This window comes from Talpa occidentalis, unplaced genomic scaffold, assembly GCF_014898055.3.
Source record: "Talpa occidentalis isolate TD23 unplaced genomic scaffold, MPIMG_talOcc4v2.1 talOcc4.5, whole genome shotgun sequence".
NCBI lineage: Eukaryota > Metazoa > Chordata > Mammalia > Eulipotyphla > Talpidae > Talpa > Talpa occidentalis.
Window position 1 is genome coordinate 59,603,029 of NW_023604861.1, and position 25,382 is coordinate 59,628,410.

The window sequence follows — 25,382 nt, forward strand, 5'->3', positions numbered from 1 at the left end:
AGGTGGTGGAGTCCTTAAAGTCTGTTTTCATCTTAGTGCTGTACAAATCTTTTCTGTATGTGCCATGCACAATGAGATAGAATTTGGAAACATTATTTCAGTTACTTCATTTCTTTCTTAGTAATATCATCTTTTCTATATTGTTTAGCTTTTGTCAAGAATAGGTAAATCAATCATAATAAGAATGCATTCTGAATAAGTCGCTTTAGTTACCACCACTGTTTTCTAATATCTTAGACAATGACCCTGTGGAGTCATTAGGGGATCCAGCCTGGTTTTCTTCTTTCATTCTAAGATTTTGTTTGTGTAAACATGATGGCACTGAGGATATACATTGTGGTCATGCCTAAACTTTAAATATAATGTGACCAAAATATCTCTCTATATGCTTTCCCCTTGGTAAGCATATATAATGTACTGGACCTATTTCTGAGAAATTCATGTATACTCTTCATAGCAGGACAGGTACTTGAGAGGAGGGACAGAGGTTGAGAAAATTTGATTAGGGTGGGGACAACCTTGAAAGGAGGTTCAAAGAAACAGGAAAGAGAGAAGGAAACATAAAAGTTCTGAATTTATAACCCAGAAGACACTAGTCAGCCAAATATGCTGGCTTGGAGGTTTTAAGAGTGCCCTAGTGGTAACTTCTGATGCGTAGTGAATTCAGAATATAAATTATTGGGACTAATGTGGCTTGAAATACTCTCTCCTCCACCCCTACAGGATATCAAAGAGGAGAAAGTAGAGCCCATATTTCTTTTGTCAGTGAATGGGGCTAAAGTGACTCTAGGAAAAGGATAGTTTTGGTGTCACAGACACAAAGACATATACAGGGCCTCCCTGGTGGCGCGGGGGATTGAATCTCAGCACTGTGGGGCTGCCAGCAGTCACTGCAGCACAGGTTCGAACCTGGTCAGGGAGCTGACCAACATGGTACAGCAGACCTCTCCTGTCTTTCCCACTGCTCCCCTCAGCACTATTTCAGTCATTCTGCCTGTTCTGCTCCCCAACTCTGTCTCTGGTGGGTCCACTCACCCCCACCCCATACCTCTGGCCTACACTCCAGATCTTATATGCATAAATAAATAAAATAAATCTTAAAAAAATAAAGATATGAACTTTTTTTTAGTGAAATAGGAGATACCTGTTGCCTTTGGGTTGTTGTAGGGATCTACAGAAATGACTCAGTACCTTTCTCATCTTCTGCAGCTCTTCTCCCTAGTAGACTTTAGTAATATGTATCTGACTATTACTATAAATAAAATTACATAAAATAAACAAGTATTGCATTAAATGTGTCATGTAAACTTTATAACACTCACGAGTTAGTTATTGACTGATTACAAATTTTGTGAGTTACAAGACTTATTTATCAACTGCCACAGTGGTGATAAGTCCCACCAGTCCAGTGCATAATATAATATTAATTGGAGAACCAATTAGAATATTATTGATAATTCTATATTATAGAGAATTAACCTTTGAGGCAAAGTAACTTGGAAAGACTTTTAAGTAATTTGTGTGTTTTGCAGTAGGATAATGAACTTGTTGTGAAATGGACGTAATACTCCTATTTGGTAATATAAATTGAAAGAAAAAAATTAAACGTGTCAATCTCACTTGCCACCTTTCTTTCTGTTACAACTATTTTTAATAAACTTTGTTGAGGTGCATTTAACCATTTAAGTGTTTAGCTTGATGAGTTTTGACAAATGAATGCTGCATCAATCAAGATAGAGAAAATATCTGTCTCCTCTTAAAATTCCCCCATGTTCTTTTGCAGTCAGGACTCCCATTTCCTCTTGCCCAAGACAATAATATGCCTTCTGCCATTACCTTTTCCACAATTTCATATAAATGTACATACAATTTTGTCTTTTTTCTTAATATAGCAATATTGTTTTATTTGGAGTTTATTCTTTAATTGCTGACTCACATTCCATTGTATCGTGTATTGCAATTTGTTTATCCATTCACCTGTTATTGGACATTTGAATTCTTGCATCTTACCCAATTTTGAGTAACTGCTATATGATACTTGTTTACAAGTGTGTGTGTGTATGTGTGTGCACGTGCACATGCGCAATCTTCTCTTGGATAACCTGAGAATAACATGGCTGGGTTATACGGGTTATATGATATGTACGTATATAACTTTTTAAGAAATGTTAAAGCTGTTTTCCAAAGTGATTATAGTATTTGATATCCTCATCATCTGTATGTAAGTTCCTGTTACTCTATACTTTACCAGTACTTTGTATTGTCAGTCTTAAATTTTGTCATTTTGGTATCTAGTGTTATCTTACTATGGTCTTAATTTGCATTTTCTTACATGTATTTTCTTACATGTATATGATAGACTAAGCAGGTATCTTTGTGCATATATCTGTTTAACTCTTGCCCATGTTAAAAATTGTGTTAATTTCTTATTATTAAATTGAATTTTTCATTATAAAAGACATAACTACAAATGTTTTTTCTCAATCTGTCAGTTACCTTTCTTTTTCTTAGCAATGTCTTTTGAAAAACAAAAGTTTTTAATGTTCACAGTTCAATTTATCAATTTTTCTTTGATAGTTCATACTTTGTGGAGTATTTACCCCAAACTTGCTCATGCAAAAATTTTTCGATTTCCTTCCTGATTTTATTAGTTGTAAAGCTTCTAACTTTGTCCTACCATTTCAAAATTGTTTTGGTTATAGAACAGGTATCTGTAGAATACTCCATTCACAATAGCAGAACACCTTCTCAGGTTCACATAGACCATTCTCCAGGGTAGATCATGTGGTGTGTTAGGCTATAATAGAAGTCATGATAAAAATATTTTAAAATATGTTAAAAAATATTTATACTAAATGTCTTCTCTAACCACAGTGGAATAGGTTTAGAAATCAATAACAACAAGAAACTTGGAAAATTTACAAATAATATGGAAATTAAATAACACATTGCTAAATAACCAATGGGTCAAAGAAAATTAGAATATACTTTGAGATGAAAAGGAAATGAAAACACAGCATTATCAAAACCTATTGAATGAAGTAAAGCAGTGCACAGGAAAATTTATAGCTTAAAGTACATTTTAAAAAGAAGCACAAACTAAACTTAAAGCAAGCAGAAGGAAGGAAGATAATAACAATTAGGGAGTTCATAAATGAAATACAGCATAGAAAAACATTAAATAAATAAAAACAAAGGTTGTTTCTTTGAAAATGTCAAGAAAATTGACAGCCTTTAGCTTAGATAGACAGACAAGAAAGAAAGGGGGTGGGGAGAGAGAGAAGACTCTAATTACTTTGCAGAAACAGAACAGATAATAAGGAAATACTGTGAACATATGCCAGGAAATTATACAATCTAGATGAACTGGAGAAACTGCTGTACACAAACCACTGAAACTGACTCAGGAGGAAATTTAAAATCTGAATAGACCTGTAACAGGTAAAGAAATGGAATCTCAATCATAAAACTTACCACAGAGAAAAGCCCACGACTAGAAAACTTCACTCCTGAATTCTGACCATATGTTTAAAGAAGAATTAACAACCTTTTCTAAAAACAAAAGTGGGAGCACCTTTCAGCTCCTTCTGGAAGTCAGTATTATCCTATTATCAAAACCAGAGAAATGCATCACAAGAAAACTGCCAATGAGTATCCCTTAGGAATGTAGACACACATATCTTCAGCAAGCTAGTAGCAAAGTGAATTCAGCAACATATAAAAAGGAATTAGATACTGTGACCAAGAGAGATTTGTTCCTGGAATACAAGATTAGTTCAATATATAAATCAATGCAATAAGCCACATTAATAGAACAAAGGACAAAAGCCACATGATTATCTCAATAGATGCAAATATCAACATTTGATAAAAGCCAGCATCCTGTCATGATACTTGTTGTGGTAATAGCATTCAAACTAGGAATAGAAGGTGATAACATCTGTGAAGTATCTACAACTGGCATCATATTAATGGAAAAATGGAAAGCTTTTCACCTAAGATCTGGAACAAGAAAAAGATCTCTGGGTTCTCCCTAGGACAATTAGGCAAGATAAAGAAAGAGTATCCAGATTGGAAGTTAAAAAAAAAAAAACAAACTACTTGAAGATGTCATGATCTTATATGTGGAAAATTCTAAGGCATCCACTAAAATAATTATTAGAGATAATATGTGAGTTCAGCAAAGTTGCAAGTATTTCAGCACACTAGGAATGAACAATCTGTAAATGAAATTAAGAAAATGGTTCCATATATAGTAGTATCACAAACAATAAAATACTTACGAATACTTTTAGCAAGCTTAAGATTTATATATTGAAAACTACTACATTCATTGAAAGACATTAATGAAGATTAAAAAAATGTCAGGGCCTCCCTGGTGGCTCAGGCCGTTGAGCACAGTGCTGTGAAGCTGTCTGCAGCCTCTGTAGTGCGGGTTCCATCCCGGCCAGCCAGGGAGATATCCACATGTTGTGGCAGACCTCTCCTGTCTTGCCTGCTGCTCCCCTCAGCAGTGTATTTCAGTCAGTCTGCCTGCTCTGCTCCCCACTCTGTCTCTGGTGAATCCTCTTACCCTCCGGCACATCTGGCCTGTACCCCAGTTCTTGTATGTGTGAATAAATAAATCTTTTAAAAAAAAAAGAAATGGGCAGACATTTCATGTTTGGCAGTCTGTAATATAGTATATTTGCTGATGGTGGTATGTGCATGCATGTCTACACACACCATAGTGTGGATTTTTAAGTTGAGTAAAACATTGACTCTGGATACACTGTTTAAAATTAAAGCTGTGAATTGTGGTACCTTGTGAAAAAACTAAAAAATAAAAAAGCAAATCTGAAAGGCTAATAGAACAGGCAAATGGAATACTGAAAAATTTGGTTGGCCTAAAAGAAGGCAGGCAAGTGGGAACAGACACATACGTGAAAGATAGATGAAACAATAGAAAATAAAAATGGCACAACAAATGCCTAATTTTAACCTTATTAATAATTATATTAAGTATAAATGGACTAAATGCCCCAATTGGAAGACAGAGATTGTTAGATTGAATTAAGAAGCATGATTGAGCAATATACTGTCTGTGAGAACAGCATTTTAACTACAGAGATACAGTTTGAAAATAAAATGATAAAAAGGATAATAGAGCTATGTAAATTTTGGATTTTGCTCTTGGTGTATATATGGTAGGTATGTTTTCCTCCCGTACTGTCACTGTTAGAGGGTAATAGGAAACAAGGGCATTTGAGGATACACTTATTGGGGATAACATTCAGAGGATCTGGCTGTACATAATAGGAAGGTGAGGGAATTGCTTCTCACTGATAGTTTGTTCTCTTAATTGAATAGGAGGCCTAGTCTTCTGCTGAGATGAAGGAGGATAAGGAGAAGGTGACTCGAGCAGTAGCTTTTTGTGCAAAATCTAACTTTGAGGAAGTTTGGAAAAATTCCCAGAGAGCAAGAACTTAGAGCTTAATTAAGACTAGAGACCTAGAACTGATAATAGCCATAGTGGAGATTAAATTGTTTTTCCTCCTTCTCTTGCAGCACTTATCAGCCCAGTTTTTGGAATGAGAATTGAGTTACTCAAGGTTAGCTATTTGCCAGGTCAACAAGGCAGAATTACAGGGGGCAGAGGTATTGAAGTATGAGGACTATTTAAGAAGGGAGTAAAAACAGGAAAGTGTTGATAAATTGGGAGAAAATCAAGTTGTTAAGAGATTTAAAGTAATCTTTGTGCAAGTAATCTTTCCCATCTTTTAATGGGAAATTGTCTAATGCCTTAATTGAATGTAGTGAGAGTTTTACTGCTAGGAGCAGAGATACCTAAGGTTAGAGAACACTTTACATAGTGTTTAAGGGGAAAGTCTACCAGATTCATATTAAAATGTTGGAACATTTCATTTTTTGAATGAAATGTATAACATCTAAATTTATCCTAATTAATCTGGTAGATCTGTGGCTAGTTTTTCAATGAAAAAATTGCTGGAGAATCTTGAGTCATGGAGAAAATGAAACTTAGAAAACAAGAGCCTCTGTCTGCCCTCTGGTCCAACTGTGTTTGAAGGGTTGTTGAAGACAGCAGGGCTGTGTTGTCAGAACATGGTTTAGAGAGGAAAACTGAGCCAATTGCCAGAGGTGTCTGAATAAAGTAAGAAGGTGACAGAAAGGAGAATGAATGCGAAGTGATCTGGTTAGATGGTATTAGCCTTTTCCACATCTGTGTAGAAGCAGTGATTTTAAAGCGTTATAGAGCTAGATGAGCCTTTGATCTTCACACGTGGGTTAAAGGAACATCATTAATGATGATTTAGATAGCTAATGTTCATAGAGGGCCTTCTGTGCCAGGCACTGCCCTTGTTAGGAACACTGAGTACGAGTTTGGTTTGTCTTAGTAACCCTCTGAGGCATTGTTATCTTCATTTTATAGATAAATAAAGTTTACATAGAAAGGTCAATAACATTCCCAAAATATCTTAAAGTCTGTATATGACGCAGTTGAGATTTAAACCTAGAAGGCTGACTTCGGGAGCAGATGTTTCTAACCACTATTTTGTGCTATCAGAGAATAGTATACTAATGTATTTTATCTAATATATACGTATTTGGTGTGTTGGAGAGTTTATATTGCTTTTAAGTACCAAGAAAATGTTCAGTAGCATTTTTTGATGTTTCCTAATCTAGTGATGATTGTATCATTATATATCTGATGTAAGTGTTAATTTAGAGCAGTGATTCTTAATGCAATACCTAGAAGGCAGAATCAACATCAGTATTAACCTGAGATCTGGTTCGAAACAAAGTTCTTACTCAAGCCAATTTGCTGCATGAAAATCTCTGCAAGTGGATTTTAGAGTGTGTATTAACCAATCAGGTTATTCTGATACAGATTTAAGTTTGAAAATCATCAATCCAGAGCAAAGTGTAGTATGAGAAGATGAGAGTTTGAAATAGACATTAGAATTGAAATTGTTACTGTTTTTGGATCATATTCTGAATTGAAATCTGATTGGGAATTATTAGCATTAGTTTATACTTTGTATGGCTGCAGTTTGGTTTAAACATTAAACAAATATGTAATATTTGATATACAACAGTTTTGAAACAGTAATAAAAAGAAATATCTTTGAATACAGTACCATTTTAAGAATTGAAACAAAAGAAGTTGCCTTTGTTTTTTCTCTGATCCCATCCTTAGCTTCCTACCAAAAGTAAAGTAATCTGCTTTCACTAGTATGTATATGTCATTACTTTGCTTTTCTGGATTTACCATACATGTCTGTATCTTGCAGTAATATATAATAGCATTTAGTTTTGCTTGCTTGTTTTATAAAAATAATATGAGATGTTCGTATATGTAGTATAAAAATAAGTTTTTTTAACTTTGTTTATGTAACATTAATTTTTCTGGATTCATTCATAACTTTAGTTCTTTCTTCCTCATTGCTGAGTAAAAACTATTGTGTCTCACAAGTCATATTCCCTTTTAGTGAACATTTGAATTGCTTTCAATATTTTTGTTTTTATATTTTGCTGTTACAGACCAATTTTGCCAGAAACCACTTGCATATATCTCGTGCTGCATTATGCAAGAGTTAATGTAGGATTTATACTGTAGAGTAGAATTGTTGTGTCCTTGGGTATTTTCAACCAACTTTCTCCCCCAAAATGGTTGTACCAACTGACGCTTCACCAGTTGCTCTACATCTTTATGAACACTGCTGATGTTATATCTCTTAATTTTTGGCAATCTTAAGTGCAAAATAGTATCTCCTTATGGTCTTAATTTGTGTTTCCTGATGAATGAGGTTTGACCACCTCTTTGTGTTGGCTGTTATTGTTTTATTGTTTGTGAAATGCCTTTAAAAAAAAATATTTCCCCTTTTTTTGTGTTGTCTTTTTTGTTGATGTGTGAATACTTTATATATTCCAGGTACTATTTACTGTTCATGCTTTATTAAACTCAGTTTGACTTATCTTCCAAAGAAGAGAAATTCTAACTTATAATAAGAGTTTTTCCTTCTAGTTTTAGTATTTTTTGGTGTCCTGCTTAAACATTCTTTCTCCCTTTAGGCGTCTTAAGGATATTTTTCTTTAAAAATATAATATATTGCTTGTTGCTTTTACAAGTTTTTAGCCCACCTGGAATTGATTTTTCTGTATGGTGATGTAGTAGGTATCCACTTTCATTTTTCCACCCCTCTTGGATAATTATGCACCATTTATTTAATGGTCTTTTCCCTAGTGACCTACAATGCCATCTCTATCATATCAAGTTTCTATATATGTTTGAGTTTATTTGAGAACTATCTTCTCCTTTAATCTTATTTACTTTTATTGTATATCTTTAAAAATTAGCAATTTTTCAAATTACAGCATAAGTAATTAATACTAACTTACTATTACATATCTAGTTAGTGTTCTGATTTCCCTAGTTGTCTTGTATGTGTGCATGAATGAAACCTTATGTGAATGAATGAAACGGTATAATTTGCTTGGATCTGCATCCAGTATTATTGTGATTGATATGTCTCCTAAATCTCTTAACCTAGAAGTTTCTATTCCATTTCCTAGAACATTCCTCCTCTCCTTTTTTGTCTTACTGCTTGTTCTTGTTCTTGGAGAAATGGAGTAAATTGATCCTGGACTTTGCTGATTGCGATACCTTTTGCTCTCTGTAGTTTCTCTGAATCAGTTTTGATATATAGAAAGCTTGGCTAACTGATTTTGACTGATTTGTGGGAGATATTAAATAATTCTTTTAAAAATATATTGAGATATGATTTACACACATTTTCACATACCATACAGGTCACTCATTTGAAGTATATGCAGTGTTTTTTAATATATTCTTGGAGTTGTGCAGCCATCACCTCAATTAATTTTACAAAATTTTCATCACCATGTACGTGCTTCTTAGCAGTCAATACCCATACCCTCATCCTCTCTGTACTCCCAGACCTAAGAGGTAACTCCTCTGCTTTGCTATCACTATTAATATGCCTGTCTGGGACATTCATTTACATAGACTATTATAATATGTGGTCTTTTGTGATTGGCTTCTTTCACATAGCATAGAACTTTTTCAAGGTTAATACAAGGTTGGTATTTGTACTGCTTTCCTTTTTAGTGCTGAATGATGTTCCATTGTATGGATATGTCACATTGTATTTATCCATTTATCAGTAGGTGGACATTTAGGGTGTTTCTCCTTTTTGGCTGTTGGGGATAGTGTTACTGTGAACATTCATGTACAAGTTTTTGTATGGACAGATGTTTTCATATCTCTTGGCTATGTACCTAGGAGTAGAATTGTTGCATTATATGGTGACACAGTGTTTAACCTTTTGAGGAAATGCCAAACTACATTCTAAAGTGGCCATCCCATCTTGCAATCCCACCTAGAGTGCATGAAAATTGCAGTCTCTCCACCTCCTCACCAGAACTTTTCTGTCTTTTTCATTTTCCACTCTCATTGTGGTTTTGATTTGGATTTCTCTGATAGGTGATATGTCGAGTATCTTTTCATGTGCTTAATGACTGTCTTCTTTGGAGAACTGTATTTAGGTCCTTTGCCCATTTTAAAATTGTATTATTGTTATTGAATTTTAAGGGTCCATTATATATTCTAGATAAAAGTCCCCTTTCAAATGTATTTTCATACCTTTTTTCCTACTCCATGTTCTGGCTTTCCCCCCTTTTTTAAAATATTACATATTTCTATTTAAAATTGTACACATTGTCAGATTCTCTCATTGTGATATTGGCACCCATTGATTTATTAACTTATAAAGTGATGGTATTTTGTTTTTATCATTCCTTGTTAGAATTTTGAGTTCAAAGTTAATGTTCTTCTAACAGTGAAGATACCATTTCACTGCCTTGTGACTTCCCTTGCTTTTCTTGAATACCTTGAAATGTAGCTACCCGATTGCTGGCAGTTTTAGGAGAATCAGCACAATACCCGTTAGACTTTTTCTTTTCTTTTTTTGGTCCCAGGGCTAGAGTTTTCTAGTTATATCACCACTTGAAATGGTAATTTTGTATCCTTATACAGTCTCCTACCTCTTTCCCAAATAAAATTTATATACTTGGTTCAGTTACTATACTTAGAAAAACAGTTGTTAGCTCAAGGAACACGTATATAAATATCTGTATTGCAGAGGATTAGAAAAATGCAGGTTTATTAACGTATAATTTATGTACTTTGCAGTTCATCACTGTTAGTGTTACGTTTGATTTTTAGAAATTTAAACAGTGTGCAACCAACTTAGTTGAGTTTTAGCGTACTTCCATCAACCTGTCCTGTTGTGAAATTACTTACTTTCATTTATAGAAATTCATAATCTAAGGTTGACAGAGGCTTCTGATGGTTTTAGAGACATATGAAATTTTATATCAACAATACCTCCTATAGGGCTTTTATCTTTAAATGAAGAAAAACTACATTTTAACAAAATGTGTCAATTATGCAGTCAGGAATCAAAGCCATTCAGTGTATTTTATTACAGTGATTCTGAAATTGTTGCCATTCCTGAAAAATACTTAGGAAGGAAAATATGGGACTATTGTTTATAAATATAGTAGTATTGCAGCTAATATGATAGAATATCACCATTTTAGAACTTCTCGTGATTCACTTACTAATTGGTTAAGTGATTTACATGATAAAATTTATTTAGATAAAGGCAAAATGAGTGCTAAATTCTCTTCATTCATCAGTTTTGTAAACTGATGAGGTGATTCATGAGTACCTTCCTTTGCTGATCAATTAGGTTCACTCCCTGTATTTTGAATTCATGCATATGTATGTTTCAGTTCATTGTGGTTATTATCTTTATTTATACTACCATCATAACCAGTTGGAACGACTTTACCTTGACTCCTGTGTATTTTTGATAGGTCCAGAAATTTCAAGTGACAGATTTAGGATTTTTTTCCTAAGCCTGTATTATGCATATAATTGATACTTCCAATTTAAATTCAGGACCTTAGGATTTTACTAAACCTCTTGTGTCATACCTGTATTTCCGTTGTCCCAGCCAAAAATTACTGATTTTCTTTGGCATCAGGAATGATAGAATTAGAATATCACTTTATTACTCATTTCCTTTATTCCAAATGCACACATAACTGTCTCAGAATAACAATCTCAACATTACCACCTATAATAGGATTGGTGAAAGCAGTTTAGAGTTTTCTTTGTACTTCTCTTGTGTTTAAGGTTGACTAGAATCCTATTACTGTGCTGAAAGTTTCATGAGATAGTATGACTTTGCTACAAACTGTACACTCATTTAGGTTCATTAATTTTTTAATTTTTAGAGATTGCTTTTCTTTTAGAGTTTAATTTTTTCATACACTTATGTAATTCATTTGCATGTGATTCTAAAGCCTACTTTCCTTGCATTCTTTACCCTATTTCTTCCTTATTCTTATATGTTTGTGCAAAATATTCAGTAATTCTATTTCTATATATTTGTTACTAAAATATCTGTTTTATTGTTTTTTAAGTATATTTTTGGTATTTTTGGACTGTTCATATTTTTGTTAAAGAAATTAGCTTTAGGGCCTCCCCTGGTGGCGCAGCCGTTGAGCGCTGGGCTGCGAGGCTGCCCGCAGCCTCTGCAGTGCCGGTTCGTTCCCCAGCCGCCAGTGAGGGTCCCACAAAAAAAAAAAAAAAGGCTTTAGTCTCCTCTTAGTTACCCATTGATTCCCCTTTTTTACCCTCCTCCTCAGCATCTGATATAAAGTACATCCTCTTTAAAAATGTTTTTAAAGCTTGACCTCTATTTTGAAGTAATGGTAGATTCATATGCAGTTTTAGACATAATAAAAAAGATCCCTATGTACCCTCTGCCAGTTTCCCCCAATGGTAGCATCTATAGTAAAACAAAAGCGAAATATACAATCACATATACCCTGTATAGTATACAAATGTACAATATACAAAAATACAGTCAAGATATACAACATTTCATAACCACAGGAATCTCACGCTGTTATTTGTATCCATGCTCACTTCCTCCCACCCAAACCCCACCTCAGCCCCTAGCAACCACCAATCTCTTCTCCATTTCTACAATTTTGTTATTTTAAGAATGTTTTGTAAATGGAATCATGTGGTATATGACCTTTTGGGAGTGCCCCTCACCCCTCTCCAGCATAATTCCCTGGAGAGTCATCCAAGTTGTATATATTAATAGTTTGTCCTTTTTTATTGCTGGGTAGTATTCCTTGGTATGAATGTACCACAGTTTGTTTACAGTGTGAAAGATTCCTTGGTTATTTCCAGGTTTGGATTATTATGAATAAAGCTGCTATAAATATTTGTGCACAGGTTTCTTTTGAACTTCAGTTTTCATTTCTTTGGAATAAAAGTCCAGTACAGTTGTATTGTCCTATGGCATTTGCATGTTTAGTTTTTTTAAGATAATGTTTTATAGATAGCTGTTCCAATTTAGATTCCCACCAGCAAGATAGAAGTTTTTCCACATCCTCACCAGCATTTGATGTTGTCACAATTATTTATTTTAGCTGTTCTGATGATGTGTAGTAATAGCTTATTGTAGTTTTAATTTGCATTTCTTTAATGAGTAATAACATTTTTTTCATATGCTTCTTTGCCATCTTTATATTCTCTTTGATGAAATGTTTCTTTTGCCCATTTTCTGTTTTAGTTGATTATTCTATTATTGAGGTTTGAGAGTTCTCAGTATATTCTAGATACTAGTCCTTTATTTGATCTGTGATTTATACTTTTTTCCAGTCTTTATATTGTCTTTTCATCCCTTTTACATAAGGGTTTTCTCAGAGCAAAATTTCAAAGTTTTGATGAGGTTCTGCCTTATGAGTTGCTCCTTTTCTGGATCATGCTTTTAGGAACAAGAGTAAGAAATTTTTGCCTAACTCTAGATACTAAAGATTGTTTTCTTATTTTTTCCTAACAGCCTTACAGTTTTATGCTGAAGTGTGATCCATCTTGTTAATTTTTATATGAGATGAGGCTTCAGATGAGGTTTATACATTTATCTATTAATGTATACCTGTTGCAGCACCCATTTGTTGAAAAGTCTCTTTCTTCCAAATATCGCTTTCACACCTTTGGCAAAAATCAACTGAGCATATTTGTGTAGGAGTATTTTTGGGTTCTCTACTTAGTTCCATTGATCAACTATGTTTATATCCCTCCACCAGTACCATATAGCATTTATTAAGTACCTATATAATCTTGAAATTGGTTGGAATAATTTCTTAACTTCTTTTTCAAAATTGTTCTAGCTATCCTGTATTCATAAAAATATTGCTGGGGTTTTGAGTGGAATTGTGTTAAACCTGTATATCATTGTGGGAGGAATTGACATTTTTTTTTAAATTTTTGGTTTTTTAATTTTGTATATATTTTTACATCATTTTTGCACAATATATACATTTTCATCTAGGTTATGGTCCCCATACAATTCCCACCACCGTTGTTTTGCTCCTACTCCCTTCTCCCCTCCCCCCCTCCCGCCCTGTATTGTGGCTCTGTTTTATAGTTGCTTGTTGATTTTGATTTTTACTTTATTATAATTAATCTTTTTCCTGGTCCCTTCTTTAGGTTTTCTAGATTCCTGCTATGAGTGAGACCATCTGGTATTTTTCTTTTTCTTTCTGGCTATTTCACTGAGCATTATCCCTTACAGCTCCATCCATATTGCTGCAAATTGTATGAGGGTTTTTTTTTTTTTTTTTTTTTTGATTGCTGCGTAATATTGCAGCACTATTTGCAATAGGTAAGCTATAGAAACAACAAATGCCCCAAAACAGATGACTGGATCAAGAAGATGTGGTACATATACACAATGGAATTGACATTTTTACCAAGTTGAATCTGCCAATTCATGAACACAATGTATGTCTCCATTTCTTTAGATCTTTTAACTCCTTCATCAGTGTTGTGTTGTTTTGGATATCTGTGTCCTGTCCATGGATTGTTAGGTTCATACCTAAGTATTCTTGAGATATTACCAGTGGTATAGCTTATATTTTATATTTTAAATTTTGTTGCTGATTTGTTTATTGCTAGAATATAAACATACAATTCATTTTTTAATTTTTATCTTATATTCTACAACCTTTTTTGAACTCATTAGCTCTATCTACCTCTTAAGTCAGTAGATTTTCTTTCTTTCTTTTTTTTTTTTTGCTTGATGTTCAGAGTAATTTTTCTTTCTTCCTAGAAGTCATTAGCTTTACAGTAGATCTCAGCATTGGTTTTTCTGGATTGATTTCCCAGGTACTTGGTGTATTCTTTCAATACTTCAAATTTCCTGGGTTCAGTTTTTTTTCCCTTGAATTACAGATTTTGATATTTGCTCTGTCACAGTGCCTTGGTTTTCTTCCTTGAGGACTCCTTATTATATGTATTTAGGACCTTCTTTGCTTATCTTCTTTATTGTCATTTTCATTCCAATAATTTTCATGTTCAGTTTTTCAATTTAGGTATGACTGACATAAAACACATTAGCTTCACGTGTACAAGATAATGATTCGGTATTTACATAAATTGCAAAGTGATCAGTGCAATAAATCTGGTTACCATAGGTCATCAAGTATAGTTACATAATTATAAATTTTTTTTTCTGGTGATGATTTACTCTCAACATCTTCATTACAGTTACGATGTTGTATTTTATATACCCATAGCAATTTCTTTGTTAAAAATTTGTTTCTTTGCACATTCTGTAGCTCTCAAACATTATCTGCTGTGTATTGGAGCTTAAGAATCTTTTTGGTTATGTTTCCTTTCTGAAATTTTTTTTTCCTTTTTTTTTTTAAATTTTATTTATTTATACAAGAACTGGGGTACAGGCCAGATGTCCAGGAGGGTGAGAGAATTCACCAGAGACAGAGTGTGGAACGGAACAGGCAGACTGAAGAAGTACACTGCTGAGGGGAGCAGCAGGCGAGACAGGAGAGGTCTGCTGCACTATGTGGGTCTCTCCCTGGCCAGCCGGGAATCAAACCTGAGCCTCAGAGGCTGCAGATAGCTTCACGGTGCGGTGCTCAACCTGCTACACCACTGGGGAGGCCCTGCAATATTTTTTTCTTATATTTCAAATACTTTCCTGATTTATAGTGCCTCGTTTCTGGGTTTTTCTTATTCTGATTTATACTGCTCTTTATTCTAGGATATAATTTTTGCCTGTTTTGTAGGTGTGTCTTTTTTGGGCAGCTTTTAATGCCAATATTCTTCTATATCTTTTTTTTTTTTTTTTTGTTCAGAGTTTTTATTTTTTTATTTATTTTTTTTAATATTAAATTTTATTTTTATATTCCCCCATATTGGCATGGGATTTATCCCCAATTCCTTTCTCTTGATTTTTTTTTTTTTTAAATAGAGGCATGTTTTTTATTTATTTTTTTGTTTGTTTATACATGCACTGTGTACAGTCAGAAGCACGGGAGGGTGAGAGAATTCACCAGAGCCAGAGCTGGGAGCAGAGCAGGCAGAAGGACCGAAGTTCACTGCTGAGGGGAGCAGCAGGCAGCAGGAGAGGTCTGCGCTCCATGTGGGACCCTCTGCCGGTGGCCGGGGAGCAGCCAGGGATCGAACTGGCGCCGCAGAGGCCGCAGGCAGCTTCGCAACTCAGCACTCAACCGCTGCGCCACCGGGGAGGCCCTCCTTTCTGTTGATTTTATAATAAATTTTCCTGGACTTTTTTGGAGCAAGGGAACTTTTCCAACTTTACCACTCTACACCTCATCATGTTTGTTTTGTTTTGTTTTTTCCCACAAAATAGATTTTTTAAAAATACAAAAACATCTGTTTTTTTGGGGTTTTTTGACTCTTTCTTTTCTTTGCTCCTTGTGCCCGTCTTGCTCATTTGGGAGTCCTCCCCCAATAGTATTCTTTTCAGTGTAGGGTTTTGCCTAGGAGGGGGGACTTCAGCCTCTTAATTTTGAGTGTAGACTTACACCATGAAATGTTGATATGTGTCTGAGAGGTCTTCTTTTTGCAGCTGTTTTCAAAATGCCTTTCTAAATGCTATTTTTCATAGAGGCTAGACCAGTTTACATTCCCACCAACAGTGTACAAGGGTTCCTTTTTCTGTGTCTCCTTGATAATTCTTGTTTTTGTCTGGTCTTTTTGAAGAAGGTCCTTCCCACAGGTGTGAGATGATATCTCATAGGTTTTTAAAATTTATTTAATAAAATTTTATTGATTTACAAAACCATAAATTTTGGGGGTATATCTTTTCCCGTATATACATGGCGCATCTCACCCATCACAAACTCTCATGCCCTACCTGCCCTTTATCCTTCCCTCCCACTACTCATCCCTTCCCCCTCTTGTAATTACTATATATTTTTTTACAGAGTCTGAGAGTTATTTTTTGGTGTGATTTGTTAGTTTGTTTATATATATTCCACATGAGGGAAAACATTTGACAAGTGTCTTTCACTATCTGACTTATTTTGCTTACATGTTGTCTTAAAAAGCAAGATTTTACCTTTTTAAAAAAATAACTAAATAGTATTCTATTAATGTTACAGGCAGGGAGAGGGGCACCCCCAAAACCCCCAAACATGCCTGCTCTAAATAGGTTCTGCTGTTTGCCATATCAAGACAAAATACACTCTTGTGCATAAGACCTTCAATGGAAAAGACCATGAATACAACTAGTGTGCAACAAAGAAAAGACAAAAAATACAGCTTCCAAATCAAGCACCCAAAGTTAACCATCCCCTCGTGGGTAAATGCCAAACAGGATTGGCCCAAAGCAGCGCCACTGAGGCCCAAGAGCCTGCCACAAGTCTAAAGGACTTTCTGGTGGGCACCCATAGAGAAGGGTCAAAAACAGCCCGACAAATCTAGAGGAAAAATGAAAAGCAAAATCAAGATAAATGCTGCCATGTTAACTTCCCCACCGGTCTCTCACCTACATCTGTTTCAACCAGTCCAAGACCAAGAAGCAAATACAGTTTCTTCACATGTCTTTCTGTTCCATGTGTCTTCTTCAGGCTCTCCATCTTTTTTCCTTCCTTCTCCAGTCTCCTCCAGCTGCTGCTTCTCCCTGCTTAGCTCCACCCTTCCTTAGGTGGAGCAGGGAACCCAGAACCTCCCCTTTTCCTGGGGACCACCCCCTTACACACACACACACACACACACACACACGCACGCACGCACACACACCTTCTTTATCTAGTCAGAAGATACGCATTCTCTAAGGATTGTTATTTCTGTGGCAGGCACAGTCTATATGTGAGGAAGGTAAGAACTTATGTGATAAAGAAAATCTATCTTAAGGAAATGTGTTTCATCAAGATCATTTACTTTTTCCTTTTTTAAAAAAGTTTGTATTTTAATGTGTAATATTCAAAGTGAAGGCAATTACAGTTAATGTTATAAATAAAAAGAGAAATCAGATCAGTCATCAGGAGCCCTTCGGTGAATAGCATCTTCATAATCTCCATACCTATCATTTGTGCTTTTTGAGTGAAATTTAATAAGATCATCAATTTGAAGAATGGTTATTGAGACTGCCGTTATAAATTTCAGTCTCTATGGTTGGTTCAAACATCCTTGCTTGTTTGTTGTTTCAAGTTTACTATTTACCAAATCAAGACCAATCCATTCTAGATTTTTATGTTTTGAGTTAAGTCTCATTGTCAAAAGGTCTCAACTTTGCATCTATGGAGCCAGATCTATGCAGTCAGCTAGTACATTAGGAATAACAAGAGATCTTGCAAGTTATGCCATAGTGAGCTTTCAGAGATACAATGCTGGCCAAGTAGTTTTTGAGGTTTGTGGAAAGGGGTGCTTCTACAATACCCTCACTTGGAACCACAGATTTTGATTCCACAACACTCTTTACCACACAAAGAACATCATGTAAAGTATACTCCATCCCATCACACATGAAATTATTTGCCCCACTTTAAATAATTAATGCAGACCTATGAGCCTGAGTGTTTTTGCTCTAGATCAGTTAATTTTCACAAATTCTCTCCTGTAATAACTCTTGCTTATCTCCCAACATTGAAGCTTCTAAATTGGCCAGGGTTGACTGAATAGTTGATTTTTAGAAGCTGCAGCTTAAAAGAAACCTTGGCAGAGATACCATAATAAAAAAATTATTAAATAAAATACTAGCATACTGAATCTGGCAGTATATTAAAATAATAATGTACATTGGCCACTAGCCTTTACGTAACTTTTATTCCAGAATATAAGGATTTTGCCATACTTTCATATGTAATAAAAGAATTCACATCATTATGCCAAAGGAGGAATGGGTATCTGATCATTTCGGTAATCCCTGATAAGACGTATGTGATCTAGCCTTTCAATAAACTTAGGGCACTTCTTTACTTTTTGGTACAAAATGGCTATCAGAAATGTATTTTCATGTTGTTTTAAGGTTGTAATGCTATCTACTTTGTAAATCATGAATCATTTGAGAAAAATTCATTGGTTGCAAGCATCAAAACCTAGTTTTTGGGCCTCCCCGTTGGCGCAGCAGTTGAGCGCTGGGTTGTGAGGCTGCCTGCAGCCTCTGCAGCGCCGGTTCGATCCCCGGCTGCTCCCCGGCCACCAGAGGAGGGTCCCGCATGGCGCGCAGACCTCTCCTGCCGCCTGCTGCTCCCCTCAGCGGTGTATTTCGGTCCTTCTGCCTGCTCTGCTCCCTGATCTGGCTCTGGTGAATTCTCTCACCCTCCGCGCTTCTGACTGTACCCAATGCTTGTATAAATAAATAAATAAATCTTTAAAAAAAAAAAAAAAAAAAAAGATGCCTATGAGAACCCGATAACCAAGAGACTGAGCGGAGAAATATATAAAACAAAACAAAAAAAAAAAAAAAAAACAACAACCTAGTTTTGACTGACTTAAACTAAACTATAATTTATTAGAAGAGTATGGGATATTTTGTAAAATGAGTGGGAACACTGAAGAGGTAGAAATATAGCAGAGTAAGTCCAGGATATTGGCATTATTCACTCCCTTGTTCAAATACTTTTGTTGGAAATTAACGCACTGCTTTTTTTCTTTTTCCCTTAAGATGCAGAGTTATGGGAGAAAGTTCTGTTGTCATAGTTTGAGTCTCCTGTCCTACTAGTTAAAATAGGGGGGAGATATACTTTAATAGGTCACTCCATCAAGTCTGTGTACAATTAAGTATATAATTCCCCAAAGAAACCTGGATGCAGTTAAGAAAGAAGACTGGCTCTTAAGCAACCTGATCCCATCTCCTACTCCACACAGAATTAACCGACAGATAGCCAGTAAAATAGATACAACTTTTTAATCTGTTGTAATTAATTGAAAGTCTAAAATTGATCAATCCTTAATTCTTTTTTTTTTTTAAAAGATTTAGTTATATAAGAACCGAGGTTCAGGCCAGAGACACGGGAGGGTGAGAGGATTCGCCAGAGACAGAGCGGGGAACAGAACAGGCAAACTGATGAAATACACTGCTGAGAGGAGCAGCGGGCAAGACAGGAGAGGTCTGCTCACCATGTGGGTATCTGCGCGGCTGGGAGGATCGAACCAGCACTGCGGAAGCTGTGGATAGCTTCACAGTGCAGTGCTCAACCGCCTGTGCCACCAGGGAGGCCCTCAATCCTTAATTCTTAAGAATAAATGACTTCTAAAACATTTAAAAATTTTAAAAGCCTGAGTCTTTAATTTATATGCTAGCAGTGTCAGTGTTTACATATGTCATCTTTTCTTTTTAGACAATGCGAAGACACAGAAATGAAGTGACAGTTGAGCTTCGAAAGGTAAGGGTGACTTATACTTAGTGAAAAGTCATTAAGAAATTTTTCTGATGTCAGAAGTATGTATTACTTGAATAATGACAATACTGTGGCAAATTCGTGATCACCCCTAGAACTATACAGCATAAAAATATACCATTAGTTTATAATGGTATACACTAATAATGGCTTTCATTTATTAAGTACACTATTTATTGTGTGAAGTACTTTACTACCATTATATAATTTCTCACATATGATAAAGTTAGATACTCTTGATTTTTTCAATTCCTTAATTTCTTCACAAGTATTTATATATTATCAGTGGCTTAGCAGTCATTTTCAAGCTCTTTCAGGTCCCTGGGTCATTTGAGCCAGAGAAGTGAACTAATAAATAAACCTAGGCTTAATAGAGTAAGGTGAGCTCCTTGCCAGTCCCAAAAATATAGACTTAGCTTTTTTCTTTTTTTAATTTTTTTATTAACATACATATAAAAAAGTCAAAACATCTTTAATACACAGTTTGATGAATTTTCATGAAGTAACTACATCTGTTTAACTAGCTCCTATATCAAGAAAGAGAATATTACCTATATCCCAAGTCCCCTTCCCAATTTTACTTTCCCGTAAAGGTAACCAATATCCTGATTTTTAACACTGCAGTATAGATTATTTTGCATATTTTAACTTGATATAAATAGAATAATGTGTGGTTTTTCATTTCATCAGGTGAAGATCACTAATAGTGGCAGTAGGAGTAAAATTAGAATTAAATAATTATTCATTTATGGTTATCTGTTAACATTACAGCAGCTATCCTCAGATGTGGACTTTTATTTTCTCTTAACTTTTTATGTTTGGAATCTAACTGTAAAACTTTTATATTGATTTTGATGTTATCCGGAATTGTCCCCTTGTTTTAAGTTTTTTAGCCCTTCTGATAGTGCTTACCAATCAAAGCTATTCACGTATATGTACATATGGTTATTTGTTCTTTCTTCTGTGTTGGAGCTGCCTTCTGTGTTTAATTTATAGAATTAGACTTCTTGCTTGTCAGAGCACATATTTTTTTAAAATATCTACCTTGGTTACCTTAGATACCCTATCTTTTTCTTTTTTTCCATGGATAACATTATTTCCTTTCCAATTACTACTACTTGTAGAAATTCTTGTGGGCAGACCAAAAATGAAATTAACTAAAGAAATCTCAAGCAGTTCCTTATTTCATATTTCAGAATTCCCTGAGTAAGCAGTGGAAAGTGAACTCTTCTTGAAACAAAACCTAAAATTTCAGACAGAATTTAATTGATTTTGATGTGAGTCTAGGGATATGTGGAGAGCACTTCAAGAGAAGATTCTTTCACTCTTTATGGTCAAATTGTCTGTCTTTGATTCTAACCTTGCTATCTCTGTACCTCTATGAGAAAGTCACAACATTGTTATTACTGACATTGAGCTTCTTGAAAAATATAAGAAAAGGACTGGTTCTCAGATTTCATAAATGAGCTGCACCCCTTTCTATTAGGTTGTAAGATTCTAAAAGTGAAGGTAATGCTCTCTCCCCCAGAACTTCCAAGTCCCTCTAGCCCATCCCAAAATGCCTTGTCAAACTCACAACATGTAGTTGGTACATATTACATGCTAATAGTCAAGAATGAAATTGGATTGTGACTCAATTAAATTTTACTTCTATTTAAATCATTTTTTGACATTCTAAGAAAAACACTAAGTATAGAGTAGTGCTACTCAAAAGCCCTAATCTGTGACAAGTCAGGAGCTTGTGCCAAAATAAAACAAGGGTCTGCTTTCTTTACAAGAACATCTTTGTGCCTAATAATTTCATTAATTAACAGAACTAAACAGTGTATTTTAGTTTCACAGATGGTTTCTGGCGCATGTTCCTTAAAGCAAACTTAAATAGTTTGAGGACTATTAACCAGTCTGAGGGCCATAGTTTGATTAACAGTGATACTGATCTATCAAAAATGGAGGGTGTGAGCCAGTTAACATGTACTGCTTTACTGGTCTTACATTTTTTTTTTTGTTTGAACTCTTTCATCTTTCACTTGTTGGTCTCCTGCTTTTCTATTTAATAGGCCCTTTTGCATCAACACTTAACACAGAAGTCTGTAGTTCTGTTTTATATCACATTGTGAACAGAATTACACAGGAATTAAATAACTTGCTAAAGTCATGCGGATGATAAATGACAGACCTGAGATCTTAACCCTCGTGCTATAATGCTCCTCAATGTTTGTTGAATGAGTAATGTGTCATGAGTTGAAAATTAGTCCAAAACCTGTTACTGACATTTTTAAACTTTGGCATATTATAATAGACTTGATATAATCTTCTCGGTGTTTGATAAGTCAGGTATGCCTATAGGCCCTTTATTATCATTTTATCTGGGGGTGGAGTTAAGTTACATAAAGAATAACACCTCACCTTACTGATCACATCCAGTATTTGTAAAATGTTTGACATTTTTAGTGAACATCTCTTTTTAAAAAGTCTGAATTCCCCAGATTAAGCTAGTAAAGAAAAATCATACACATATACATATACATATACATATACATATACATATACATATACGTTCTTATTAGTCTAGAAAAAAAATTCAAAAAATATATCTGTTTGCAGAAAAATTTTCAGCCAGTTAGAAATAGAGGAGAATTACTTGAACTTGATAAAGAGCATCTAAACTAGCATCATACTTAATGGTGAAAGACTGAATGATTTCCCCCTAACATCCAGGTTCAATAAAAAGATGTATGTTCTCATTGCTCTTATTGATGCTGTTAATTCTAGCCAGTGCCATAAGTCAAGAAAGAAAAATAAAAGTTTTACAGTTAGGAAAGGAACAATTATCTGTATAGAAAATCCCAAAGAATCTATAAAAAACTTCTAGAACTAATAATCAGTAATTCAGCAGGGTCTCAGAATACAAGATCAGCACATTTATTTTTCCATTTTACAATTTTGTTCTCTACTGTTATCTAAGACAGGTATTCTTTATCTTTTTTTTTTAAACTCAGATTGCTAATTTGTTTAAACTATAACAGAATAATTCATTATTTCTTCACTGATCTTGCTTACTACTTCTGTCTGATACCAGGTTTCATATACATACACAGGTTTGTTTGGGAATCACTCTTCGATTCTAATAGACTCCTTTTCTGTCACAAAGTCCACACTGTTTAATTTCCTTTAATTTTCTTTAGTCAGTCTAAAGAAAATAAAACACTTCATAATACATTAACAAAACATGAGAACTGAAGAAAGTAGAATAGAATGTGGGTTATTAAAATGTCCAGGATCTGGGCTTCCCTGGTGGCCTAGGGGTTAAGTCTCAATGCTACCACTGCAACAGCATGAGCTTGATCCCCAGCCAGAAAGCTAACCCACAGGAGAGCAGACCTCTCCTGCTACTCCCTTTACTAGTGTATTTTCAGTAGATATGCCTGTTCTGCTCTCCATTCTAGCTCTAGTGAATTTGCTCACCCCCACACCTCAGGCCTATACATACCCAGTTCTTCTACGCAAAATAAATTAAATAAATAAAAATCTTAATTAAAATGTCTAGAATCTCTATGCTGAATAAAATGCTGATGAAAGAAATCAAGTAAAACTTAAGTAAATGGGGCCTCCCCGGTGGCGCAGCGGTTGAGCGCTGGGTTGCGAGGCTGCCCGCAGCCTCTGCGGCGCCGGTTCTATCCCCGGCTGCTCCCCGGCCACGGGGGGGGGGGGGGGGGGGGGGGGCGGGGGGAGGACGGGGGGCGGGGCGGGGGGAGGGGGGGGGGGGGGGGGGCGGGGGGGGGGGGGGGGGGGGAGGGGGCGGGGGAGGGCGGGGGGAGCGGGGGGGGAGGGGCGGGGGGGGTCCCACAAGGCGCGCAGACCTCTCAGGGGAGCTGAGACCTCTCAGGGGAGCAGCTGCCGCCCGCTGCTCCCCTCAGCAGTGTACTTCGGTCCTTCTGCCTGCTCTGCTCCTCACTCTGGCTCTGGTGAATTCTCTCACCCTCCTGCGCTTCTGACTGTACCCAGTGCTTGTATAAAATAAATAAATAAATCTTTAAAAAAAAAAAAAACAAACAAACTTAAGTAAATGGAGTCACATACTGTTGGCATGGATTGAAAAAAAAAATCCATGTGGATTGATTTGAAATAGGTATTCTCAAATTGATCTGTTGGTCTAATGCATTTCCTTTCAATAGACATAGAAAAGCTAATTTTGATAATCTTGAAGAATAAAGTGGGAGCAGTTGCTCTACCCAGTATTAAAGTTTATGGAATAACCACAGTAATGAATACTATATGGTGTTGACAAAATAGATCAATAGGAAGAAGACAGATCCCCGAAATAAACTCACACAAATATACTAAACTATTTTTAATCAAAGTGCAAAACTAATTAAGCACAAATGGTGGTAGAACAACTGCACATCCAAGGCAAAAAATTAGAAAAAGAACCTTAAGTGGACTCTCAGACCTTAATCCTAGACTTAAATGTAAAGCATAAAACTTTTTTTTTTTTTTGAAAGATTTATCCATCCATGCATACAAGAACTGGGGTACAGGCCAGAGCTGGGGGGAGGGGTGAGAGGATTCACCAGAGACAGAGTGGGGAACAGAACAGGCAGACTGACTGAAACAAACTGCTGAGGGGAGCAGCGGCCAAGTCAGAAGAGATCTGCTGTGCCATGTGGGTAGCTCCCTGGCTGGGGATTGAACTCACACTGCAGTGGCTGCGGATAGCTCCATAGGTTGCGTCTCAACCCCTGCACCACCAGGGAGGCCCTAAAGCATGAAACTCTTAGGGAAAGAAAAGAAGGAAAATCTTCAGTATCTAGAGCAAGGAAAAGAGTTCTTAGGCTTGGGCCTCCCTGGTGGTACAAGGGGTTAAGATGCAGCCTGTGAAGCTGTCTGCAACCACTGCAACACGAGTTCAATCCCCAGCCCCGGAGCTACCCACATGGCACAGCAGACCTCTCCTGACTTGCCTGTTCTGTTCCCCACTCTGTCTCTGGTGAATCCTCTCACCCCCCCACCATACCTCTGGCCTGTACCCCAGTTCTTGTATGCATAAATAAGTAAATCTTTTAAAAAAAAAAAGAGTCTTAGGCTTGACCACAAAATCAGAATCCATAAAAGGAAAAATTGGTAAGTTGAATTTCTCAAAATTAAAAATTTTTGCTCTGTGAAAGCCCATGTGAAAAGGATAAAAAGATAAGCTAGATACTGAAAGAAAACCACATGGTCAGTAAAGGGCCCATATGCAGTATATATAATGAACATTCAAAGCTTGACTACAAACAATCAATATAGTTAGAAAATAGGCAAAAGATGTAAAGACATTTTATTAAAGGGGATATACAGATGGAAATCATCACAATGTGATGATGATTAATGCAGCATTAGGGAAATATAGATTAAAACCTGATTAAAGCATCTGATAGATGTTTATCAGAACGGGTAAAATTAAAATAGTGACAATACCAAATACTGGTGAAAATGCAGAGAATCTGGCTTACTCATACATTGCTGGTGGAAAAGTAAAATGGATATTTATTTTGGAAAACATGCAACTACTGTGGCAACCCAACAATCATACTCCTAGTCATTGATCCCAGAAAAAAAAA

General features: G+C 35.7%; 1 protein-coding gene across 1 annotated transcript in view; it reads left to right on the forward strand.

Annotated features, from left to right (window-relative positions):
- Window positions 1-25,382, forward strand: part of KPNA3 (karyopherin subunit alpha 3) — a 72,502-nt gene that overhangs the window by 13,929 nt on the left and 33,191 nt on the right. Inside the window, exon 2 of the mRNA XM_037527279.2 lies at window positions 19,723-19,767. Coding sequence (XP_037383176.1) covers window positions 19,723-19,767 — 45 coding nt within the window. The remainder of the gene's footprint in view (window positions 1-19,722; window positions 19,768-25,382) is intronic.